Source organism: Protomyctophum bolini, assembly GCF_963924005.1.
Source record: "Protomyctophum bolini genome assembly, chromosome: 9".
NCBI lineage: Eukaryota > Metazoa > Chordata > Actinopteri > Myctophiformes > Myctophidae > Protomyctophum > Protomyctophum bolini.
The window spans coordinates 31,507,343-31,527,192 of NC_137870.1; the positions used below are offsets into that span (position 1 = coordinate 31,507,343).

The following is a 19,850-nucleotide window of genomic DNA, read 5'->3' on the forward strand; positions in this document are numbered from 1 at the left end:
TTCACTCAGCCTCGGCTTAATTTCACCCTGAGCAGTACTCGTAGCACAACGCTGTTTCATTAACTCTACCACCATCCCTGTAATTTACCCTAATGTAGCGACGGCACATCTTTGGATCAGGAACAAAGAAATAACAATAGTGTGAAATGGACAGCTGCGGGAGATCTTTGGGGTTGAGTGATGCAACATGGTGGGTGAAATGAAATAGAAGAAAAACGAGTCATCTTTCCTCCAAGTAAGCGCTGCAGGCTGACCACGCCAGTGACACTGTGTTCCAGACCCTGGGACATGCTGTCTACCGGAGGGCATGGAAAAAAGGAAACACTGAGATTTCTCAAGCTTTGGTCAGTTCCACTGACAGATAACTCAACCAATTACAGACCAATACTGTCAGCAGGACGCAGTGATGCTGAAGCTTTCTGATGAATTGTGGCATTCTATGTGACTAGATCAACTTAATCTAGTGGAAACTGCCCAATGGACACACACACACACACACACACACACACACGCCTACTTGTGCTGAAAGATTTCCCCCTGGGTCTCATACGTCTCACTTCGGTCCACAAACTCACTTGCAAGCGTTTGCAGAAAGACCCTTACTGAGCATATTAAACTTACAGCTGAAGGAGAGCTATCCAACTCTCTTGTTCTTAACATAATAGTGACTTTAACTGTCCAATGAATAGTCTCTACTCAACACTCATACTGCACGCAGTCCTGAATCTGGAGTCAACATGTGTGACTAGTAAATACTCAATGTTAATTTAACTCCGAAGGGTGTACAAAATGGTACACTTTGGATTTAACAACTTAACCACTATACTTTGTTGGCTGGAGTCCCCCAGGGGTCTATACTAGGTCCTCTCTTTTTTGAGTGGCGCTATCCCCTCTAACGTCTGGCGTTGGGAAATTATGTCATATGCTAGTCAAGTCTATGGATTTTTTAAATGTTTGTTTAGAGCACTTTAAACAGCCATGTCTATGGACTTTTAGAGTATGATGTTGGTTGCGACCATAGGTTTACTACTTACTCACCAGTAAGACGCACAAACGCGGGAAGCGAACGCAGCTGAGACCCTGCAGATCATGTCTGTCTGTCTGTCTGTCTGTCCCGCTGTTACTGTATATGTGGACCTGGCCCCTTTTGTGCCCATATATGGAGCTGAGTGATTGCTGATGCAACACACTCCATATTTGGACGTATAGCGGGACAGACACACACACAGACAGACAAACAGACAGACAGACATGATCTGCTAGGTCTCATAGTAAGTGCTCACTGCGTTCGCAACTACAGTCACGCGTCATGTCAGTCAGACTTTCTGAGTTGTGACACACTCCATATATGGCCGTCTCCATATATGAAGATCACGACACTGACCTCATCAAACCCTGGATAGCCATACATGGAGAAGACTGGATCATCACCTAGATCTGCATATATGGAGCCGGCCAGCAGCTCTACATCTGACCTCATGGACACCATGTTGATCTGACCTAATCAAACCCTAAGCCCCCATTTACACTGGCAGCTAAATCCAGCCTGAATCAGATCTGAGCCACATACAGATTGGAATCTGATTTGTTTAAATGACTCAGACTCATTTAAACCAATCGGATTTCAATCTTGATGTGGCACAGATCAGATTTAGGATAGATTGTCTGCCAGTGTAAATGGGGCCTTAGATCTCCATATATGGAGCTGACCTGTTCTGACATTCCATATGTTGATCCTGCTCTATCCGTCCTTCCTCTTCGATGTATCCCTTTTGACCTGTCCATTCAAACTCCAAAGTCATTAGCGCAGCCGCGCCCGGCAGCCGGCAAAAACTAGAGTTCTCGCAAGCCATAAAAATGGCCCTAACTGGGCTGGCTCGAGGCTCCGCCTGGCCTTACTAATTATCACACATTTTATGCCCTACCCGGCTCGAGAACGTCAATTAGAGAAGTAGAAGGAAGTAATGAAGTCCATACTGTATATGGGCATTCCCAGACCAGTTGTTTTAGCACAACCTCGCCCTTTAGGGCGTCTTACTGGTTTAAAGGAGTGAGGCGCCCCTCACTTCATACAAGTGTGATTTTTCCCTCTACACTCAATCTTTGTGGAAAATAGCTGCTTTACGAACTCACAATATGCCACTTGTCCACGTGAGACACTAAGAAACTTAATATGATTCCCTATTTTCCTATTTCATTGCGTTATCCACGGAAAATCTACATATGACTGTAATATAAAGCCAGATTGAGACCTGTAAAGGTCAGTCTCTATGGTTACTTTTCAGCAGCCGCTGTGGAGTATCTTGTCACGTCCCTGGCAGGAGAAAGACCAATTCTTCAACTCTGGCTGAGAGGATTAACCGACAGGGCGAGAGGAGAGTCTTATCTCACCTTGCAGTGATAAATCAGGCAGAGGCCACACAGTACTGCTCACACACTGCTCTGGATTGGAGCAGGGAGGAACAGAAAGATGCTGGAAGAGACAAACCACACACAGGCTCTGAAGACAACTGTTTAGCTTTAAAACCAGGCTTTATGAGTTTTTTGCTCTGCTCTACCTGCCCCCAGGAATGAGTGGCCGAGGGCCACAAGCTCCAAGGTTGTTAGAAATAGGAACGATGGTCACCTTGATCTTCTCTCCCATGACGATTCCCAGACACCATGAGACAAAGGGCTAGGCTCTGCTGAGGAACTGGCCTAGTTTCTCTCTCTCTCTCTCTCTGACCAACCCCTGGATTTCTATACCAAAACCCTATACCAAAACCATACACACTTGTGTTGTGGTCTAGACAGAATCAGAAAACCTGCTGTGAATTTCAGGCAGGAAACGAACACAGCGTATGACTCTCTAGGGATGCACGAATAAACAGAAGAGATCCGGATTTGCAGTCCCGCTATGACTAATGCATGGCACGTGAACAGTATAGGGTTGTAAGTGTCTGTGTTATGGTACGTCTGCTATACCTTGCTATCACTGCATCATGTTGTTATACTGGTATATTGAAAGCTGGCTTCGAAAAAAACATGGCGATCAATGGCTGCATGAAGAGTATTATCGAGTCCTGCACACTGCAGTAACTTCTAAACCAAATTTAGATTGTTTAAATTTTGGCCGCAGTGTCCGACAAAGCTGGCACTAAGTGGCCCAACCTCTAGGGAAAATGCAAGAATCCTGTGTGGGTGAAAGAAGAAACCTTCATAATGCTGAAATAATCCACACTAGAGAGCATGTCAGAATCCATAAAAGAGGTCCCATTTGTTTCCTGCAATCTATTTCATCGCAAGGATATTTTAGCTTTGCAGTGCTATTACTGTTATTACCGTTTTCAGTTATGGCAGTGCATGAAAAACATAACCGCTCTAAATATTGTAAAATACGATGATGACATCTGACACTGTTAAAAGGTAACACAAGTTTGGAGGTTACGTGTGTGAAATTCCCGCAATAGCAGCAATAGGCATTATGAATTTGTGAATTAGGTGGCACTTTGGTTGGCGCAAAAGTGTCATTATGGGACACTACTGATTATAGATCAAAACACACTCCCTTCTCCACCAGTCGGGGTGGAGGACGGAAGGAAAAGTAGAGACAGGACAAAGATAGAAGAGGCACTGGCAGATGGTACAGTTTCAGTGGCACATAAAAGCCTACTTTCATCTAAAAACAACATACATCTTTATTTTGCATATGAAAGAGTTCCCAAAAAAAGAAGAAGAGGAAGACCTGTACAAGGTGACCCCTGAAGGGATGAAACATCAATGGATCAGGTGCAGGCCTACCATCCCATTGAAGGTGGAATTACACCAAGTTCAAAGGAATCATTGATGGAGCACCGAGAACGAGAGGACATGTATTACAGTTGACACTGTAAATTATGACTGCAAAAACGAGCTCCATTTGAAAATATAACATTGGTGCCTAAAGGGGCATGTCATGTGACAGTATAGCAGAGATGTATGTACAGTATGTCTACATCCAGAGGGTTGCAGCCACAAAGAGTGCAATGAGCGGAATATCTTGGACTTAAAAAACCCAGCCAGTCAGAGCTCAGTATAGCCGGCACAGCGCTCCTCCAACGAGGACATAGGGTCTTGTTTGCCAACACCAAATAACTACCTCTGGCCCATTTAGAACCATCTCTCTGTTTTTTTCTTCCCCCGACTGCAAACAAAGCACTCTGCCTGCAGCTGAGATGACATGGTGCTCTGCTCTGTGGCCACGACCACTACAACGGGGCATCAAACGCAGAGCTGTATATGTGGACTGGAGCGAACCCAAAGTCAACACAGCAAAGAACTCTGAACTAACCAGAGCACTTGAATGTAGCACACTGCCAGACCAGCACAGAGGTATTTTTAAGAGTCCCCTCTGTCTCTGGCTCATTTCATATTCTAGCGTGTGCCCTGCATGGAAATGTGTTCACTGGTCATAAAATCAGGTTTACTAGGCAAACAAATTCAACCCAAATGACTAGCTTGGGAGTGTTTAGACTACATTTTTAGAAGTTTCCACGTTGCAACGTCTATGTATATTATACATGTCAGCTGAGAAATGATAGAATACTTCTCCGAGGCTGAAATGATGTCGCAAGCATTAGCATTAGTCATTAGGTGGTAATGCACAGGGGCAAAGTCCCAGAGAGTCACAAGTCAAAGGAAGATAGGAGAAGTAGGTAAACGTCAAGGAAAAATAAACACTAAGCGCTCTTCAACGCGAGCAAGCGCTCCCCAATGTATGACATGAGTCAGAACTGCAAACACTGTACCGGGCTTTAAAATATCATTGCTGTGCATTACAGCCCCATATGGGAGAAGAAAAATACTCCAACGGAACGGACTGGCATGAACTGGCTCACTGCCAAGTACTGCAGGCAAATTCTTTTTTTTAAGTAACAGGATGGAACAAAGCATGGCATATGAGTTAAGGCTGGCTTAAGGGAGATGTCTCAGCTGGCAAGGGCTCAGACAACCACCAAATCTAAGCACATGCATCTATAAACACATGCATGCATGCACGCACGCACGCACGCACGCACGCACGCACGCACGCACGCACACATATCATACACAAACAAATGCTAACACATAGACACAGAACCATGGACACAGGCACATGGGTGGACAGACGCGTGCACACTGCAGTGCACACACACACACACACACATTCTGCAACACAACAAGCTAACAGCAAGAGACCTGCCAGCTGTCGGAGATCTTTGAGGCAACAGAACACCACCTGTCCCCTTATCTCTCCCTCGCAAGCCAGGAGAGACTCCCCCGTCCAACTGGACTCACCTCCTTCCATCTCTCATCCCTCTCTGAATGGTAGCTTGTTCCCTATTTTCTCCATAACATTTTACTCCTTTCTTTGTTGTTCCTTCCTCCCTGTCTCCGATCCCTCTCTCCGTGTTTGATCTCAATGCCACAGATTCCATGCAGCTGTTACCAATCCCACGAAGCCATTACAGAACAAGAGAGTTATCTAGCGGCTGCACAGCTACAACTTGGAATAGATGAGATGAGTTTCAAGAATGGACGGCCTGGAGAGCTTTGCCACATGTTGCTCCAGTTGTCTTCCAGATGCCAAGTAAATATTTGGCCATTAGGTCAGTGTGTGAGTGTCTTGTCCTTTTTGCATGCACACATGCACGACAGTGCAGACCGGTACAACGTCGACATCCCTGCCTCTCTGTTTACACTATGTCCTTCTTTCATTCCCCTCCCGGTGACTGTTTTTCTCCATGTCAACTGAGCGTTTCGGTGCAGACAGATTGATAAAGGCCAGGCTGTAGCGGTCGGCCAGTGACCGGGCGATGGCTAAAACCAGTTTGTAGGGCTCCCTCCAAACAGCAGCCCATGCGATACCCTCACAGGGGCGCGAGAATGAGTTAGAGCAGAGCCACTGGAGGTTTGATCCTGGAGCTCCAAACATAATCACTGCTGGTTCACAGCAAGTTTTTAAAACTCTAGTGTTGCCCAAATCTGCCAGAGTCCGACTCCGTGTGTTGACATAAGAGCGCATGGTGGATGAAAAGCCACTATAAGATGTGGAAATAGACAGTCTCTCCCCAGGCTTGTCACGGTGGCTACACGCTTCAAGCTGAACAGAGAAGAGAGAACCCAAAGGCCACCAGTCAAATAAAAGCTGCATGTGCAGTTTCCATTTAACCAACCATTACAAGGGAATCTGGTGTGGAATCTGGCAGTGCTAATGGGCCAAGACAAGATTGCTCAAAGTATTAATTTAACTCTGAGAGTGTAAAGACGCCAGGTCTATTTTTATACTCCCAAAATGGAATGAATGCTGCATGATTGTGTGGAGCATAGAAGAACACTTTTAATAGGAAGATAAACAGCATGATGTGAGTGATGGGTCAGCCAGCTGTCTGAGAGATGAGGTCTGGACAGGGGAGGGTGGGACCAATGTGTCTAAAGACAACCTGAGCAACACTAACAGATGGAGGTCACCACTGGGCAGCATGTCTAAAATTAACCCTACAGCTTAGCATGAATTAAACCAGGGCCCCTGGGCAGGGAATCTGTCTCCCTCTGGATTGAGGCAGGAGCCAGGCAGAGACTACTGGGAAGGCTGCGCCCAGACTGCAGCTGAGGCCTGGTTTCAGGGACTCAGCAGGTTCCCTTCAGTCTCTGAGCATTGTCACTCAAACTCCTCTGAGGTTGAAAGTGAATTTAAATGCCAGTGAACCTCGGGTAATGTGATTAAACCCTGCTAGCACACTGAGCGATGATTAACTTATTCTCTCCTCTCTCTGTGCCTTTCCATAGCTCTCCTTGCATCTCTGTCAACCAATCAATAAGCTATTATAGCTCCAAACAGGGGAGGCAAATTAACTTACGACCTCACCTGCAGAGTCGGCACTCTCTGCAAATCCTGTAAAATGAGACTGGACGCACAGGCCAGATACGTTGATGATGATGATGATGACAAACCAGCACTGGTATTCACAAAAGGAAAGACAGCTTTTGGTTACAGCTTAATTCCAACGCTGTAACATTAAGGGTCAGGGTCAGGTTCACCATGTAGGAGGCAGGCCTATTAATGTAGTTGTACTGTTGATCATTACAAATTTAGTGTGATCATTAACACCTCCCCCCCATTCACGAGTTACACAAGTTAATTGATTGTAGAACAGCTTCCCTTCCAATAACGAGTTACACGAGTTACAATTTTTCATTGTTTAATTCGCGTTTTTAATACGTCTTAAGAATTACAGGGTTTTCCATCGGACAGAGTGGGATAGGTGACGTGTTATGATGACGTCATCGGAAAAAACATCTGTCGCATTGGCATGCAAAGGGTTCGGGGAAATTGAGGCCTGATGCATTCCAATGGCGGTGGTGGTGCGCATTTCTACGACGAAGGATCACACCTTTTTAAAGCGGATTTTCATGAAAAGGAACGATGATGTCGGCACGGTCGTTCTTCAAAGGTTAGTGAAATCCAGACAGTGAACGTGGCATTGTGATTGAATTAATTCCGCAGTCAAACTGTGGAAAGAAATATGGTTTGCAGAGAAGTGAGTGTAAGAAGAGTGTCTTAAACCAAGTGTACCAAGCATGATCAGTGTATTTTTAGAAGTGAAGACCAGGAGGTCTCGGAGGAGGAGCTGCCGTATCAAACGTTGTCAGTAAAGGGCTTACTACCTCATCCATCAGAAGTGAGCCAGTGGTCGAAATGGAACTGTGGCACCGATGACAGATTACAACCTGATACCAGTGCAGGGCGTAGTCGGAGAGAGAGAGAGAGAGAGAGAGAGAGAGTTTGGAAATAAAATAAAATAAATGTCACCTCGAAGCCTAACAGCAGCTATATGGTCATGTAATACTCTGTTTCACTGACGCCAACCGTTTCCAACTTCCCCACAGCAGTATTGACTCCTGTTTGAATTCTGAATGGATCCCACCTTTGCTTTTCTCTTTTTTACCCACGACGTCCCTCTGTCTGTCTCTTATGGGACTCTACGCCGTATATGGTTACATAGACATTCTTTTGTGTCCACGCCACACCCTGTTCAGAGAGGTCAGGGGACACAAAGAGGAGGTGAGGGTGTATCTGTCCTATTCAGCGCTCACCCAAGCAGCAGCCCTCCGTATGCTCCTAATTAGACTGTTGCTTTATGTTTACATATTCTCCATTAAGAGTGATTATGTCTACCACGTCATGTTTTCGAGCCCGAGGTGCATAAACAACATTCTTTGTGTTAACAGGATGAGACAGAGACTTTAAACAAGTCAAACAAAGCCGTTTGGACACTTTCATTTCATAAATTGTTTGTTGTCTTTACCTCCCTTATCTGTCACTGGCCATTAGTAGATCATTACTGTAGTGATGGACCCCCAACACGAGCAATGCGAACCCCTTGTGTCTGAGGCTTAGACGTGAACCGCTAGCAGAGAGGTCAGGACATCAGAGAGTTTGCACGAGAGCTACACAGCGATAATGAGGCACCTTCGAACCAGTCCTATTTTAAGACCAACTCTAGCATCTATGACACAAAGAGGAGACACTAATTTTCACTCAATTGTGGCTCTAATGATGAGATTATCTACCCAGCGACCAAGGACAATTAGATGACAATTGAATGCCATCATGCCCCCCGTTCCCCCCCTGACATTTGCCAGTGACTGATGGTGACAGCAGTACACTGAACATCCACAGACAGCACTGGTAGACTCCATTTCATAGAGATAGCAAAAGGCAGATCTTTATCTGCATGGTCTGGGTCTACGGCTTACCTCACCACCACCTCTTCCTGTCTGTCACGCTCCAGGCTTGGCAACATGCTACACATGTGATAGAATTTCAGTGTTCTTCTCCCATCCATCCCCCTAGGCAGGAACCTCGACTATACTCTACAAGCCTGTCAAGTCAAATCTCTCTCTCTCTCTTACTTGTTCTCTATCTATCCTGCATGCCTCTCTTTTCTCTTCTACTTTCAACTCTTCACCCCCCCATTCTACAGCACCCTTCTTTACCAGACTTTTGGATTCAAGATGGGGTGGGGACGGTGGGAGGTTGGGGGGTAGAAGAGATAGCATGTTGGAAGGGCAGGTCTATCGGATAAGGTCTGAGATAGCAGCAGACACGGTTTCCTGTCTTATCTCCCTGTGGAGCTGGCCTTTACCTGCTGGTGAGTACCGCTGGGGCATCCAATATTATCTGCGTGTCAGCGCCCCACTAGCCCTGCAGATCACACATATGCCACCCGCCATTTTCATCGACGATAGAGATCATCACCCCTGACATTGAGCCTCTCTTTGAATTTGCTCCATTCCATGACAGTGTATTAGAGGACTTTTACTGGTGAACAGTTGCAGTATGCTCTATGCATTAAGATGAACAGCTATCAGCAGACATACACATACAGTAGTAGCTTCTTATTAGTCATTCCGTGTAGTCTTTTTACACATTTACTGCTTGTGGCGGAATATTCTATAATTCTAAAATTCTAATTCTAAAATTCCAACCTTGAACTGCTTCTGACAGAATTCTTTGCTTGGCAAAACCAGGATCGGCCATGCACATCATTCACTTCCTTGTTTACAGGCCGACAAAACTGTCTATTTACTCTAAATCTACGGCACTCTCCATGGTTTTGATCATCATTTCTGACTTAACCAAGCATCTTGTTTGGAATATTGACGCTTCTAGAGAGACATCAGATGAGGTAGCGCGATGTAGTAATGGAAGAATTCACCTCCCGGTTTTGGGGGGAAATGGAAGGCGGGGCTTTTCAGAGTAAAATCTGCCCATCTGCTTGGCACTTTATTCTGAAAAATTCCCCGGCAGTAAGACGGTTTTAATCGGCTCTGAAGAAGGCTGTTGCCGAAACGTGTCAGTGTTCTCATTTTGGAGTGCCGCTTTTTCCACTTTGTTGGTTTATGAGTTACTGTAAGTTATATTTAAAGCTGAGCACCCACTGCCTTAACCAAGGGCAGTGTCCAGAGGAAGCGCACCTGCTTTTCTTTCTAGTCCTGATTTATATTAGTCCTGGGAGTAAACAGTGAGGGGGGCAGCACAGGTATCATAAGATCAGTGCAAATTCACCTTGAGTTACACATTGTGTAAATCTTTACATTTTTTGAAAGATTGGGTGAAGTTCCAGTCTCGCAAGCCGTTAATCTCCTCTAACCCCATCGTCTCGGATCGAGGAGCCTGAATGAATGTTCCAAGTGAGGGCTTAACCCAGGTTTAATAACAGGGCTACTTTCACAGAGCAGAACGGCGTCATATGACCAGACAACAAAATAAATGCATGCGTACTAGAACACAAACACACACACATTTTCACATGTACAGTACTTGCACGCATGCACGCACGCACGCATGCACGTCTATGCCCCTATTGCCAGAGGAAAAACCCATACCATGAGGGAATTACACTCCACAACAACAGTAATACCCAGCCCTCCAAAGGAGAAGCAGAGATTAGAGCCAACATCAGACTCACACACACACACACTCACACCCTGCTTACAATCAAGAACATTTATCATATGGAGCACTGCCAAGGACAGACACACCTAAAACACAAGCGGAAACGAATGAATGAAAACACAGTGATAAAGTTATGCATACCAAGTACACACTGACTCACGCACGCACGCACGCACGCACACACGCACGCACGCACGCACGCACACACACACACACACACACACACACACACACACACACACACACACACACACACACACACACACACACACACACACACACACACACACACACACACACACACACACACACACACACACACACACACACACACACACACACACACACACACACACACACACACACACACACACACACACACACACACACACACACACACACACACACACACACACACACACACACACACACAGAAAATGAAGGACTCTGCTTTTTTGTGAACGGCAGTATGAGGCCGTTGGACTCAAGAGCACACATGCAGTATCTTATCTGCCCCTGGCCAGTGCTTCATGATGTTAATGTCATACGCACACACTTTCCTGGGACCATCCTACCCATGATCCTCCTCTGTACCGTAGCCAGAGGCAAGGATTACATAGTGACAGTCACCGTGGAGACCAGAGGCTGGGATGTGACGCGAGAGGCTCAGGGATGGGCCCACAGCGAAAAGGCTGTACATTAACATGGCTCTTAAAATTACATCCCTAGATACCAGTGCAATGTCATTCTGTGAAGGAGGATAGACTTATAAAAAAAAGTCAGGTAAAAAAAGGAAATTAAATAGACTTTTTGAGTCAGAATACGCTGCTGTGTTAAAACATTAATTAATTTCTTACATATGGAGAAAAGGATAGTTGCCTGAATCATCCTATACTCAATCTAGATCTTGCACATTTAAACCACTTTTTATTCTGCCCCAAGATATATGTCAAAAGCAACCCAGGGTATCTTTTTAAAGGCTATTATAGCACCTTAGCTGATCGTTTATTGTTTTACAGTGCTGTTTATCCCCTAACGCCACCCTTGTCCCTCTGATAAGACAGAGGTTACTGGTAATGGACATTTCTTCTACGGAGCAGAAAAAGAGAACAATGAAATACAGGAAATGTTCATTTGTCTATTACTGTACGTGTACGTTATCTGGCGTTTCGTGCTTCACTCGCAAACTGTTCCATCTATGGTCCCGTTTTAACTGAGAGAGCATGGCAAAGGGATAGATAAAGAAGGATAGAGCTGGCCCGGGTGGCTGGCGTAGCCGTCTGGGCACCGTGGCTGCTAATCCAGTCTGGCAGTGTGCTGAGCCCAATTCCCCACGGCCTTTACTGCGTGTCACCCCCCATCTGTCTCCCCACTTCCTGTCAACCTACTGCATACCTATCCCTCTATAAAATAAAATAAAATAAAATAAAGGTGAAAGCCACAAAAATAATATCTTTAAAAAAGGAGCTGTTTCCTTTCTACTATATAGATAGAGGACATGGGCATCTCTTCACCGGCCTGGCAGGCTGTCAGAGGTATGTGGCATGTGGCGTGAGCTTTGGCCCATATCTCTACAGTACACCTGACCCTTCAACCAGTGTAAAAATGGCCCTTAACATGACACAGGCTCTACATCTAACTAACACCCTCAATCATTTAGCTTTGAGAGTGCAAAAATGTACCCATTTGTGTCAATTTGTTACATTACATTACACTGCACTAAACACTGTCCACCAAAATGATGTGCAGTTGTGCACAGTGTAGTACCCAGGCTTTCATTTCGTCTGTGCGAAAAATGAAAGCCTGGATTTACGCATGGGCTGCACTGGCCTAAAAGTGGGAGTCCACCCTTCCGTGTAGGTGTCGTTCCAAATGATGTGACGTCAGGGCTCTGAGCGGTGTGCACCCCTCAGGGCTCTGAGCGGTGTGCACCCCTCAAAATAACACCATGAGGAAATCATTACCAGTTCAAACGAGGCTATGCGAGGAAAATGAGGAGAATGGCTGAATAACCCACCACACCGTCTAAGAAAAAACCCAACGTGTGCCGACTCTGTGGAAATAACTTTGACAGTCCGTTAGAATGGTATACTCCAGCAACCAGTGGTTTCTGCTTCTGGTCGACACAATAACAGTGCTGCACTGGGGGGGGGGGGGGAGGAGAGACCGGGGCTGACTGACAGATCGGTGAACCAATCACAATCAGGGTGTGCGCAAATCTGAGCCGCGACCCTCCCATCTAGGCCAGAAAGGTCTAGCGTTAGCTCAGGCTACACTGCACTAAACACTGTCAAAATGGTGTGCAGTTGTGCACAGTGCACACTGTGATGGATTGACACACTCATACAGAGGAATAGAGAATAAAGGCCTCACCCTTTCTTGCTGTAGTGAAGACTTCGTTCTTAGATCAATCCATTCATCCACATCATCCTCCCTTTCTCCGACCAAGCTGGTCTTTCTGTTTCTATGCTATCCAAGCCCTGTGTCGAGTTTTCTCCACAAGGTCTCTACAGTACCCTGTTAAAGCTCTGACACTTATCCCTGTTACCTTGCAGCCCAGTCCCATGTAGGCAGGCTGTTACCCCTGTGTCACGCCTGACTAGCTGCATTAGTTGTGTGTGTGTGTGTGTGTGTGTGTGTGTGTGTGTGTGTGTGTGTGTGCGTGGGCGTGCATACATGTGTGTTAACCATGCTCTAAAAAACCCACTATCAGCATGACATTTGACACATCATGAAAGGGACAGCACACACGCACACGCGCACACACACACACACACACACACACACACACACACGCACACGCACACGCACACGCACACACACACACACACACACACACACTGCTGTGACAGCAAGGAGTACGAAGTACATTCTGGGTCAATTAGCGTGGCCAATATAGTAACTGATATATGATTATGGAAATGAAGTCTACATGAATGAAGTAATGCATTCTAGCCGGCAGCAAGCACTGCATGTTAACCACTGAACCTCAAAGAATTTCAAAATCATTTAAAAGATAACCTCAGAATGCATCACAAGGTGACAAGCTCACAACGCGTTGGAGAGTTAGATCCGCTATTGTCTAAAATGTGTTAAAATTCTTCAATGAAATAGGAATACCAGGGTTAAAGTGGTTAAAGGAGGTAACGCACACTTGTTATGTACGACGGGAATCCTCTGGCATATACTGTACTAGGTTTCGAGCGACCACACACACAACAAATAGATGAAGCAAGTTTAATTATACGGGCTGCATTGATTTAATGTAAAAACCCTGAAGTGCAAAATAGGCTCAGTTCAACAGACCATAATCAGTATGCATGATAAGAAATCTCACTTTGCATGTACTGTATATGGATTGATAGAAGACTAATTGAAATGCAGGTGCTCCCCATATCTCGCAGACATTGAGATGACAGTTTAGCGCTAGAGGGATAGTAATTAGACAGTAGTCTGTGTAGTTTCCCATGTAATTTCAGGATTAAGGATATTTGACTGAAATAGCCCCAAACAACAACCCACACCCAGCAACCATGAAGAACAAGTAAGTCAAATGGAAAACAGAATTTCATAGAATATAAAATGTCTTAAAGCCCATTGTACAATGTAGCCTACATCCCAGGGATGGGATGGGCCCATGGGAATGGGCCCATTCTCATGTGCCCATAAGACAGAGAGCTTTCATATCAGGGTGAAGACATGGTGTAGGATTTGTAGGCACAAGAAATCATAATGAAAACGCTAAAATGCCGGCTTTTATAACTGTAGAAGGTTTTAGCATTCCAACATGAAACAAATTGGAGTGGCGGCCAGCAAGGTCTTGTGGTGTAGAGCCCATGGCTCAGCTGCATGTTGACTCGGGGAGCAGACCCTGGCTGTGCCGTTTGCACCAATTTGCTCTGAACCTCCCTGAGACAAATAACTGCCACAGAGCAGTAACACACTCTGCCTCCAGTCCCCTGGCAGCTCGCCAGCACTGCTTCTGCTGCTGGGGATAGGCCAGTGGTAGAGAGTAACCAAGTACTCTACTTAGGTACTTAATAAATTACTTCATGTTGAGGTATTTTTACTTTACTGGAGTATTTCCGATTTTCAGTACCTCTCTACTCTACACTACATCTCAGAGGCAAACATTGCACTTTTACTCCACTGCAATTATTTGACATTATAGTTACTAGTTAATTACTTTGTAGATTTTGAGTATTATTGCAAATCATGCATTAACCACTTCAGCCATATATTTTATATCTACAAGCTCACAATGTGTCACGATTGTGAGCTTGAAGATCTGCTATTTTCTTTTTCTAAATTTGAAGTTTTGAAATGGGACATTCTGCATGATGATTACTTTTACCTTTGGTACTTTAATTACATTTTGATACCAATACTTTTTAAATTTTACTCAAGTAAATTTAGAACTTCTACATTAAATATACTTTTACCTAAGTACTTTTACGACCACTGAGATCAGCTGTCCTGGTTCTCTCCACCACCGCTCTGGCTCTTTCCTATATTCTTCTCTTACTCTTTCCTTACTCTTTCCTTTCCTTTCCTTTCTTTTCCTCTCTCTCTCTCTCTCTCTCTCTCTCTCTCTCTCTCTCTCTCTCTCTCTCTCGCTAATTCCATTCTAGCACCTCTCCATCCGTTTCCTTATTTCTTTGAAACTTTCATCATTGCCCAGTCAAAGGGGAAAAGGAAGGAAGGTGAAACAACAGTGTGACATAGAGAGAGAGAGAGAGAGAGAGAGAGAGAGAGAGAGAGAGAGAGAGAGAGAGAGACTTTCTAAATATAAAAAAGACCAACGCAAAAGCTGCCACACTATATCAGATAGCAGAGGACACAAAGGACAGAGAATGAAGGTTGACAGGGGGAGTGGGCGTAGATGACAGGGGGAGTGAGGCATGGATGGAGAGACACATTTAAAAGAGTAAGACAGACGGCAGTTTCATATGTGTGGAGGGGAGCTGGGGAGGGGGTGAGTTTTGGCGCTGTGGGGGTTAGAGGAAGGGACCAGCTAAAAACCCAGAGTCTTTGAGAACCAACAGATGTAGTACAAGGGATTTCCTGTGAGAGAGCCCAGGCGGGTGCTTGGAACAGTGGGAGGTGGCCATACTGGCTTCAGATTGGCGCATGCCTGCCAACTGTCCTCCGCTCTGCAGATGACCCTCAGGCATGGCCTCAAGTCCGTTAGGCTGAATCCTCCCTCTCTCAACCCCCCCTCCCCCTTACAACCCCCATCCCACTCAGATGGATGCTGACATAACGTTGGCCAAAGTGATTGTGACTCGCAAGGTTTTTTCGGGGGAGCATTTATGATGAGTGAAATTCTGCAAAACATTTGGCGGAATAGAGTTATTTGCAGTGGCCCATATTGTTTAAGTAAACATCCCATGGCTTCTGCAGCTAGCGAGCGCTGAGTGAGCGCTCTCCCCTGGAGAGTGGGGCCAGTTAGATGTGAGGCCTGCAGCCAAGACAGTGCGGTCAGCACTGTGCAGTCAGCCAGGCCACCAGACAGCAGGCCCCAGGGTTATCTCCTGCTCAAGTAGAGCAGTGTGCCATCCATTACCTCGCCTCACAATCTCCTCATCCAGCAAAAGGGACACAAGCTATTCATAGAACCTCTGAGGATCCCATGTAGAGCTATGGCTAAGAGGAAACTACTTATATCATTGAGCGATAGCACATACTGTAGTGTACATGTGGGTTGTGGCAATGAATAGCAGGTATGGGGTAAGGGGTGCCACATTGTACGCTAATATTTGAATGCTTGGCCAGCAGGCTAAAATCAAAGGTGAATCATGCCAAAGTTATAAGTTGCAGTAAAATAGTGCTAAAGGAGACATATCCAATGTTAAGTACAGCAATTCAAAGCTTTTATATTGCTTACATTTGAAATGCACTCAGAGAGAAGAGAGGCGTTACGGAATGGCATGACCTAGATTAGCACCCATGCAAGCAGTTAGCAGTAAGTAGGCAGGCTATATGGACAGTTTCCTAGAAGAGTGCATTTTGTCCACCCAAATGCTGTACTCAAAATCCTGAAAAGAAGAACTTCGAGTTTGTATACACAGTTTGATAAGGTTTTGCAGTCACTTTTTAACAAGTTGGTCTTCTAGTGTTTGAATCACAAATATAAAGTTCTATCACATACTCCTAGTAGCACTAGTTTGCTTAAACACAACCACAAAATCTTTCCTAAAAAAACACAAGACTATGCCTCTATTATACTCTTCGTAATAGACTTCCATTATGTTTGCCCAAAGCAACCTCATTATTTGATGTCTCCATCTCTAAAGAAAACACTAACACAAGAAGGGGAAAATCCTATCTTAATCCTGCTTGCATACTACACAACACAAGGCATTCAAATACAGGATTCATGGTAAATGCATTATCCCAAGATATGGGTTGAGAGGCTGAGATGTGATTGTGGTCTGTAGGCCTACTGTACATGTGGTTAATGATAAACCAAACAAACTGGGTTAGCTCTCCTAGCCTGACTAAACAGGACTTGTTGAAACTTGGATTATGTTTACAATCGCTGGTGAGCAAGAAAATTGTAAAAGCCACACTCCAAGAATAACCGCTCCAAAAGCTGTGTTTTTAGCTTTTAACGGGAAATCTTACAGGTCTAGTAGAGCCAGGCAAAGTAAACAGAGCTAAACCATGACTTCCTTCACTGGAGTTTCATTGGAAATTAAAAGCCTGGTTATACCCTGAACCCACTGTTGGACACGGTCAATCATCTGTAGTTTTCTGTTTCATTTTGAGAGAATATAACATTGACTGGCGTCTTTAGCAAACAATCCAGAATAGTAGTTCCTTTACCCCAGAGTTTAAAGGAGACCGTATAAAAAATCTCAGAGCTTTCTTTTTCTGTTTGCTGGCTTCCTTTTCTACGGCAGGGTTCCATCTTGGTTGCTCTGACAACATAATTATATGTAGTGGAGCATGAGCCCGGAGAGTGGGGAGTGAGAGACCCAAAGAAAGAGAGAAAGAGAGAGAGGTCTGGAGTGCAGTGGCTTGTCATTATGGGTCTATTTGAACCTTATGCAGAATAACAAGCAGTCCAACTCTGAGCCCAAGCCAATGGCGCTCTCTCTACTCTAGCCCACGCCAAGCTCTCGCCAAGTCGCTTGCTTTTCTACTTGAAAAACCCACCTCTGAAATAAACACCCCTATATCATCCGCTTCTGGGAGAAATATTTTTAGCATTTTTTTGACCTATGGAAAGTTGTACAGTATCGTGTGCCAAGCACATGGTTTCTCTTTCTTTCTTTGACTTTTTATTTTCATTTTATTTAAATCTATTTCGGTTTGGAACATAATGAGTGCAAAATGTAAGGCACCAGGCAGCAGAGTCTGACTTGGTGTTAGAATTAGATCTAAGAGGAGGATGTATGAGGACCGTACACCATCTTAACTAGCATCATGAACCGCATGGCTGCATCTCAGCTCATCTGTATGATCCCCACATGAATGTCTCTTACTCTCTTTCATTTCAAAGGGCAGGAGCTCTGTGCAGATGCAACCATAAAAAAAAACCCAATCTAATTCCATCTTATAATTATTAACCTATCAAAGATCTTTAATTTACACTCAACTCTTCACCTAGCAGACATCAAAGGCTGTAAATATCTAAAATATCATTGAGCACTTGGCTTGCGGAGTGCAGTGTTTCCAGATGCTCTGCACTTGTATGACTATGTTGGAAAATGCAATGCACGCCCTGCTGCGCACCGGGAAAATAGCCAATCTACAAGCTCACAACGCTTCGCACTGTGACACGTTGTGAGCTTGAAGATAGGCTATTTTTGGTGCGTGACGTACAATAGCGTGCAACTAAATATAAATCCCCCCTTAAGCACACATCTCATTTCATTCGAAATTGATTTGATTTGATTTGATCTGATCTATACATTCACACAAGACCAGTCCCATGAAAGGCTAGTGCTAGACCCCCCAAACTCCTTTCTCACACAGACGCACACGCCAATGCGCGCACACACACACACACACACACACACACACACACACACACACACACACACACACACACACACACACACACACACACACACACACACACACACACGTTCTTTCTTTCTCCATCTTGATTAGATTACAATGAGCGGCTTGGTGACAGCCTCTGGGCATGCTAAAGGAGTGGTTGATATCTGAGCTCCCCTCCTCAGCCTTCACTCTCAGCCAGTCATGAGCGCACAAAGATAATGTGTCTAAAGAGCTGACCTCACCAACCAAAGCAGCCTTTAAGGAATCATGAGAACAAATTTGTCAACACACGGCACCGTATAAAAAGGTTTTTTTCCCGTCTTAATAAGCCATATACCTACTGTACTATGTTCAAAATATGCATAAAGCATACCTGTCAACCCTAAGCTAAATCATTCCACTTGACACTCAAAGTAAGCCTGTCATTAAGTGGATGTAACAGGCAATAAAGAGCAACTCCGTTACTCTGTTACTACTGGTTTGTATATAAAATCTCATATCTATCTCCCTGACAAACAGAAGAACTGGGACCAAAACAGAAAGAGCTTTGTTCCCATTGTAGGTCCTGACCACCTACCAAGGGCCCTTTAGAGGAGCATTCACCCTGGAATGATCAGGCCACTTCTCCCCCAAGGCTCCCCAGGCCTATGGAGACCAGTGGGCCAAACACATCCTGCCCATCTCCTGAGAGATTATCCAACTCAATGAGCACATTCAAGCTAGGAACACAGGAGGAAACTGGAGCCTGCTATCCAGCAACACTAAACCTAAACTTTTCCACTCACACCCATCCTGGAGGCCAAAGAGGAAATCAGAATAGACCGAACACATGCAACACTTACTGGCTACTTCCAGCGAGGCGTTGTGGCTCACTGCCTCTCCCAGGTAGTTGCGGGCGACACAAACGTAAGACCCCTCGTCCGGTTTGCTCCGTCGTCCATGGACGATGCGTAGGAAGAAGAGGGAACCGCTAGGCAGCAGCATGCGCTGGGAGCGAGGGTTGTCTCGGTCCGTTTCCACACGCTCTCCGTCCTTGTACCACTCTACCGTAGGGGTGGGTCGACCCTCCGCCTTGCAGTTGAGCGTGGCGGGCTCCCCTTTGGACACGATCAGGTCAGAGGGGTGCTCCACAATCCGGGGTGGGGAGTCCTCCTGGCGCAGACGGGATCCTAGAAAGAGAGGAGAGTGAAAGAAAAGGTGTGAATCACTCAGGTTTCACATGCAAGGAGTACATCTAAAAACATATTTAGATATTGCCGTTGGAGTGTTATCATAACCTCTGTGTGTATTTAATATACTCAACAACATGATTACAGCCCTGTAACTAACCATGGCATTGAATGGCAATGGACTTCCTTGATGTATGAAGTACAGTATA

At 45.2% G+C, this 19,850-nt stretch overlaps 1 protein-coding gene across 1 annotated transcript in view; it reads right to left on the reverse strand.

Annotated features, from left to right (window-relative positions):
• robo1 (roundabout, axon guidance receptor, homolog 1) overlaps nucleotides 1-19,850 on the reverse strand; it is a 162,913-nt gene that overhangs the window by 122,060 nt on the left and 21,003 nt on the right. The window contains exon 2 of the mRNA XM_080771956.1: nucleotides 19,315-19,641. Within this exon, the coding sequence (XP_080628082.1) occupies nucleotides 19,315-19,641 (327 nt within the window). The remainder of the gene's footprint in view (nucleotides 1-19,314; nucleotides 19,642-19,850) is intronic.